This window comes from Bombus vosnesenskii, unplaced genomic scaffold, assembly GCF_011952255.1.
Source record: "Bombus vosnesenskii isolate JDL3184/JDL3185 unplaced genomic scaffold, Bvos_JDL3184-5_v1.1 scf7180000015137, whole genome shotgun sequence".
Taxonomy (NCBI): domain Eukaryota; kingdom Metazoa; phylum Arthropoda; class Insecta; order Hymenoptera; family Apidae; genus Bombus; species Bombus vosnesenskii.
The window spans coordinates 16,617-23,980 of record NW_022883846.1 but is presented as its reverse complement, the minus strand read 5'-3'; the positions used below and the strand labels follow the sequence as shown (position 1 = coordinate 23,980).

General features: G+C 33.9%; 1 protein-coding gene across 2 annotated transcripts; it reads left to right on the top strand.

Annotated features, from left to right (window-relative positions):
* The first annotated feature begins 947 nt into the window (after positions 1-947).
* Positions 948-1,651, top strand: LOC117240990 (translation machinery-associated protein 16 homolog). 2 transcript variants are annotated; one of them, XR_004494858.1, is made up of 4 exons: positions 948-1,058; positions 1,176-1,320; positions 1,405-1,545; positions 1,612-1,651. XR_004494858.1 is itself a non-coding variant. In XM_033506995.1 (2 exons), the coding sequence occupies exons 1-2, from the start codon at positions 976-978 to the stop codon at positions 1,276-1,278; spliced, it is 186 nt and encodes a 61-aa protein (XP_033362886.1). In that variant the 5' UTR covers positions 948-975; the 3' UTR covers positions 1,279-1,333. The 2 variants fall into 2 exon arrangements, 1 of the variants encoding a protein (XP_033362886.1); XM_033506995.1 differs by lacking the exons at positions 1,405-1,545; positions 1,612-1,651 and having other exon boundaries at positions 1,176-1,333.
* Positions 1,652-7,364: the final 5,713 nt, after the last annotated feature.

The window sequence follows — 7,364 nt, the reverse complement described above, 5'->3', positions numbered from 1 at the left end:
GCGAACAAGAACGCAAATACGGAATCTTTTGTATAATACTACCCCAAACTCTGTTGAGTCGCAGTAATAATAATAATCGGGTGTTGACTTCTGCTCGTTTTTACTTGAAGTTTGCTCGTTACCTCTTTGAAATTTGGTGGATCGTTTTCTGTCGAAACCCGTTCCATCTGACGTTAAAATCAATAAAAACAATATTACGATAAAGACTTTTATCTCCATTGTTGTCAACTTCCGTCAAGTCTTCGTTTTCTGCTCGCTGAATATAATACGGATTCCCAAAACTTTCTTCGTATGAAATTTTACTAATGTACATTTATCAAATATTGCACATTTTAAAATAGGTTATCATTATAAGATTAAAAAAAAATAGCTAAAAATATCTTGAAACAAAAGAAACCAATTTTGAAGTTTGTTAGCCCGGAAATGTCATGGTAGGAAGGTATACTTCGATATTACTTTTACTATCGATAGGCGTCGCCGTCGTTGCTGTTATCATATACGAGACACAACAAATCACGAAATTGACAAATCACCGGTGATCTCCTCGAGTCGCAGTTCGAACGTTTCACAAATAAGTTAAAGAATTAAACTTTAGATATAGTGGTAAAATTTATTGTATGAATCCAACAGAGTGACGGTTCAGGGTGTTATAACAAAGAGGTATAGAACGCTGATTTGGGAGACTTCTTGTACTGAGGTTTTAGTCCCTCTGAAGTTATCGTCGGGTGTATATCAGAGGCGCCTATCCGTTGCTATCTGGTTATTGTTTCGATAGCTGTGGCATGTAGGATGTTTTGTCTACTCTATTAGTGCTTCTAAGCGTGTGATACTGTCGACGATTCGCCTGTGCATGATTATACATTGAGTACACGGATAGCTTGAGTTGGAGTTTTGATGATTAGGATTATCGAAATAATTCATAGCCATGGTAATATTTTAACTAATTTATTTTGTTGTCTTTTATAGGCCACTGCAATGAGAAAAGAATTCCTGAAGCCAAAGAAAATGATACACCCAAATAGCAGAAAGTCTATCGCTATTACGAAAAAAGCCAAAAAGTAAATACAATTACTATTAAATTATGTGATTTTGTTATGTACATTTCATTTATTTTACATGATTATATAATACTTTTGTGTAATAAAGAAGGAAATGGACAATGTGTTTTGTTTCAGAATATCAAATAGACAGAAGGCAGAAATGTCCTGCTTGATAAAACAGAATTCAATAGGAGAGAAAATATCGTGGATCAGAAACAATATGATTCCAGGCGTGTGACCCTATACTCCAGAGATAACTGCAAGTTTGTTAGAAACGGAGGTAAAACAAAAATGTATACACATGATGATACAGAGATTGTACATTAAAGATGTGATTAGTTATAGTTCTATATTTGATCCAAAGGTATGTAGCAAGAAATGATGAAGAAATGGAAGAAATTACTATTAAAAGGTCTATAGGTAGCAACAGGAGTAGACAGCATGCTAGGAGGGAACATATAATTAGAGTAGAAAGAACTAGGAGAATATCATACACGTGGAATAGGTAAAGAATTACAGCCAAATTTATTTTCAATATATCCTGATGTACAAACCCTCCTTTATTTTTCAGAAATTTCTGATATTTTAAATGCAACTCAGTGTGAAATGTTATTGAATTGGAATAATGAATTACAGTGTGCGAATAATTTTAAATTTATAAGGTTTGGCGAGAAAGATTTAAAGAAAGTATTAGAGCTAAGAAAAAGAATGAAAATAAGCCATATTAGACTATCCAAATCTCTATTAGCTATGCCTGTAAACAAGAAGAATTTATTCAGCAAGCCAATTGATTTAGATGAAAATAGTGTAATGGAAATAGAATAAATTCTGTAGATATGTCTTTTTATCTTTCATCTCTATTTAAAAACAAGAAAACAGAAGAAAAGCGAACAGTTTCGTCCTTTTTTGTTTGCGAAATGCTAAAACCGCATTTCGTCTTGCTCTTATCTCCCACGAGAAACAGTCACGTCACAAGATACAAGAGTACGATAGAAGAGAAAAGAAAATGTTCGATTGTGAAATATACAACAAAACTGAAACATGCAGATGAATCACGTGCACGTTATGAATATTCTGCATCGTTTCTCCGCCTTTCCTTCATTTTTTTCGCTAGCTGCTCCATTATTTAAGAACGAAGATATAGTAATTACTCTCAAAGTTGTACATTTCGAAATGGTAGGAAAATCAATAGTACAATGATAAATATACGATTTTAAAAGCTTTTTAGATTTCTTACATACTTAGCATTAATCAAATAGCTTAGTATATAAAAGAGTTTACTTATGTCGCATGTTATAAATGCAGCTGCGTTCGTTACAACAATTCCAATTCCAAGGAATTTCTCTCGAAGATCGCAGTGAAGAATTTGCTTTGTTAAATTATTACTGGTATACTTCGTCAACTTGTGGTATATCGATACAATTTGTCAACCATCACTTTTAATAGCTTCTCGCTAATAAAAACATTTCGTACCTATTTAATAAGAAGCAGTATATTCTTAATTATTTAGAAATTTAGTTAATGATGTTTAAAAATACGAATATGTTTAAAAATTATAATGTAAATATATATATTTCATTTCATGTTTTACTAATATATCTCTAATTTAGATTAAATATCTGAAACTTGAAAGAAACTTTTAAAACTTTCAATACATCGCATACGTTTCAAATTTAGTGCATAGTTACATATATATATACGATCGATCTTACTCGATCATCTTACTCGAAGAACAGGGTCTGCGTGTGGCGAGCTACGGGACAGGGACCGTTGGAATGTTTACTGTCGAGTGTTACAACTATTTCCTTCTTAAGGAGAGCTATAGAATTATTCCATGCCTTTGTTAGACAAAGCGTTCATCCTGTGACCGCGGCTACGTTCGGCGACTGACTGTCGCCTCGAGCCAAAGCTCATTATCACAACTCTCGAACAATTACAATCGGATTGAATAACTACAATTGTTCACTTACAGCTATAGTAGACTCTAGGTTACAATGTTGCGGGATTATCCAAAATTCCAAAGGCTCCGGTGTTCTTTCATCTCCGACAAATATATTATGGTATAGTTCCTATTTTCCGACCGCATGGAAGGCTAATAAAGATGGAAATATGGTCGAGAACTGGCGACCAATTACGATCGGCCCAATTCTAGGCCGCATTTTCTCATCAATCCTCGATGGGCGGCTAAGACGGGGTATAGATCAAAATATAAGGCTGTTGAGATATGTGTAATTTTCTGTGCTGGACTGAGTTAAGTAGTAGAAATACTTATATGTATATATCAGTGTGTGGAAGTATGTGTGTGTGCGCAGCGTCTCGAAACAAAGGAACGTAAACAGTCAGTCGGTTAATAGTCGTCGATGAAGAGTCGGGTGTAGAAGGTGCTGAGACGCGTGCAAGTGTATCGATAAATATATATAGAATCGTCCATGTAATAAATATATCATTATTTTAGTAATAACTGTCAATATAAATTTAATGTTCCTATAACATTATTTCGGCTTCAAAGATCCACAATTCTCAACATGGTAGAAGATCGTGGTTGCCGAGATTTAAGGTTATGGAACCACGTGTAACCGGGAGTGAATGTATAAAAGTCGATTTATAAAAAGGAATAAAAAATTGGAAATAAGTTCTGAAGAGATAAAAAGGCTATTGGTAGAACAAATAAAAAGATTTTGGATAATAAAGAGAATTATTTTTTGAAAAAAAAAAAAGGTGTGAATATAGAAAACGAATCAAGATGCCAAAGGACGACGAAATTAAGGTTCAAATATTCGATGGACGCGATTACAGAATGTGGAAGAAAAGAATATTAATGTATCTAAAGTGTAAAAAATGTTATGAACCGGCTACACGAGAGAAAATGGACACGGATGCGCAAGATAAGTGGGATGAAAAGAATCAATGGGCGATGAACTACATCTATAGTAGTATAACGAATGAGCAATTAGAATTTGTTGGTGATCAAGACACTGCTTTAAAAATAATGCAAAAGTTTGATGAGATGTATATGAAGGAATCAACAGCAGTGCAAATTTGTATAAGAAGTAGACTAGACATGATGAGGTTGAAAGACTTTGAAGAATCAAATTCATTTTTCACGGAATTTGAAAAAACTATCAATGAATTAAAGAGTGCCGATGCAAATGTAAGCGAACGTGAAAAACTCGACTACATGCTGAAAGCACTACCAGAATCATTGAGCTATGTTGGTGACTTAATCGACTCAGTGAAAGAAAGTGATCGGACTTGTGAATTTTTGAAAAATAAAATTATAATGTGAGAAACGCGTAGCAAGAAAGAAAGTGATAGAACAAAGTCAAATGTATTTACAGCCGAAAAAAAGGACATAAAGTGCTATGGCTGTGGAAAGTACGGTCACATGGCAAAAAATTGCACAAACACGTATAGAGGCGGAAACAATGGCGCAAACAATGGAAGAACGCAACAGCAAGGAGGTGCGTATCAGCCGCAGTAGAATAGGGGTCGCGGCGGACGAAGTTTTGGCCAAAGAAGACGAGGATACGGCCAACGAGGATTTGGCCAACGAGGACAAAGCAGAGGCCGGCAACAACGCTACTACGAGGCAAGTCAACACGACGCAAATTATTCACACAACGAGGGCTACGACGACCAAGAAATTGGATCTTTCCTAACGAGAGTAGAGCGCGAAAATAATAAAAATGAAATTACGGTATGTACTAGCGATACGCGAAAAATAGATTGGATATTGGATAGTGGATGTTCAGATCACATTATATATAATGACTCTTATTTTGTTGAGTACGAAAATTTAAAAAACCCGATAAATGTGAAGTTAGGAGACGGTAGAAGTCTAAAAGGAACAAAAGTCGGAAAAATTTTAACTTACTTTGAAGTAAACAAAAGGAGGATTAAAATTACAATGTCTAATGTATTTTACGTGAAAGAAATGGATAATAACTTAATTAGCCATGCGAGAGTAACGAATGAAAATAAGATAGTCTCAGCAGGAAATACTTTAAAGATATATAACAAATACAGAAAGTTGATAGGGATAGCATTCAAAGATCATGGTTTATATAAGATAAGTAGTTACATTGAAAGGCAAGAATCTCATGCTAAAAATGTAGAAATGTACCCTTCCAAAATAACCGTAGAAGAGCACGCGAGATTTTAGAATTAGTACATACCGATTTAAATGGACCTCATAATAATACCGGGTTTGATGGATCCAAATATTTCTTGACATTTATAGATGACTACAGTAAGTGTGCATTGATTTATACTTTGAAATCAAAAGGTGAAGTTTACAATTGCTTCCTTGATTACATAAACAAAGTCGAAAATCTTACTGGTAAAAAGATAAAGAGATTAAGATACGATAATGGAAAAGAATATATGAACAAAAGCATGTACAATCTAACTAGGGAAAAGGGAATTGTCGTAGAACCATGCCCACCTTATGTTCACGAGTTAAATGGAACAGCTGAGCGCTACAATAGAACAATCATGAATTCCGCTAGATGCTTATTACATGATTCAAAGCTGAATATTAAATATTGGCCGGAAATAGTTAGAGCCGCGGCGTACTTAAAAAATAGAACCGTTACAAACACATATGAAAATAAAACACCATTTGAAATATTTTTAAAAAGGAAACCGAATATAAATAATTTAAGATTGTACGGAAGTAGAGTTTTCGTAAGAATACCCGAAGTTAAAAGAAATTCGAAATGGGACAAAAAAAGCAGACACTGGGATACTTGTAGGTTATGAAAACAATGGATATAGGATACTAGTTAATAATAAAATTGTAATTGCAAGACACGTAGAATTTATAGGTGAAGATGATAATTTAGTAGGATTTCGAGGAGAAGATGGACCAGGCAATGAGACAGAAAAGGTTTTTGACGAACATTCGGATGTAAACGAAAAGGTCGAGCAGGTTGCAATAAAAAAGGAGAGAAATTTAAGTAACGAATCAGAAGAAAAACTTGAGGACACAGAAAGTAATTTGAGAAGGTCAGGACGGGAAAGAAAGAAACCTCAAAGATATGGTCAAACGAGCTCATATTTCATTTATGTGAATATAGTTAGTGCACACAGTCCTATGAAACCTATGAAGAAGCTTTAAGTGGAGATGACAGCGGTTCATGTAAAGAAGCAATGGATCGAGAAATGAATAGTTTAATGAAAAATAAGACCTGGCAATTAGTAGAAAAACCAAAAGACAAAAAAGTATTAGACTTGAAATGGATATATACGAATAAATCTGATAATCGTAAGAAAGCGCGACTAGTTGTTCGAGGCTTCCAACAAAAAGAAGTACTGGAAGATTTATACTCTCCAGTAGCAAAAATGCAAACGTTGAAGTTATTACTATCTTATTGTTGTCAATATGGTTTGACGATTATGCAAATGGATGTAGAAACAGCTTTCTTAAACGGAACTATAAAATCGGAAGTATTTGTAAAACAACCTATAGGTTACGACGATAAAAGCGGGAAAGTATGTAAATTATCAAAAGCGTTATATGGATTGCGTGAAAGTTCAAGAGCTTGGTATGAATGTTTCGACGAATATATGAAAAAATTAGGATTTCAAAGAAGTAAGAGTGATTATTGTCTGTATATGAAGTATGAGAGCGATGATGTTATATATTTAATTCTATTCGTAGACGACTTATTAATATGTGGAAAAAACATAAGAAAAATCGATGAAATTAAAAAAAAATTGTCAAACAAATTTTTGATGAAGGACTTGGGTGAAGTAAAGACTTACTTAGGAATAAACATTGAATACGATAATAAGAAGTGTGAGATGAAACTGGATCAAAGTAGTTATATAGAGTCATTAGCGAAACATTATAATATAGAAAACAGTAAATTATATTTTACACCAATGGAACAAAACTTAAGTTTAGAACCCGCACAATCAGCTTTAGACGATATAAGATATAGAAATCTCATAGGAGCTTTGTTATATATTAGTACTGGAACAAGATTAGACGTTAGCTATAGTGTAAATTATTTAAGTCGATTTCAAAACAGTTACAACGAGACCCACTATAAATATGCAGCACAAAAAATTAAGGAGGTGTGTTGAGATATGTGTAATTTTCTGTGCTGGACTGAGTTAAGTGCGTAGTAGAAATACTTATATGTATATATCAGTGTGTGGAAGTATGTGTGTGTGCGCAGCGTCTCGAAACAAAGGAATGTAAACAGTCAGTCGGTTAAGAGTCGTCGATGAAGAGTCGGGTGTAGAAGGTTCTGAGACGCTTGCAAGTGTGAATCGATAAATATATATAGAATCGTTCATGTAATAAATATATCATTA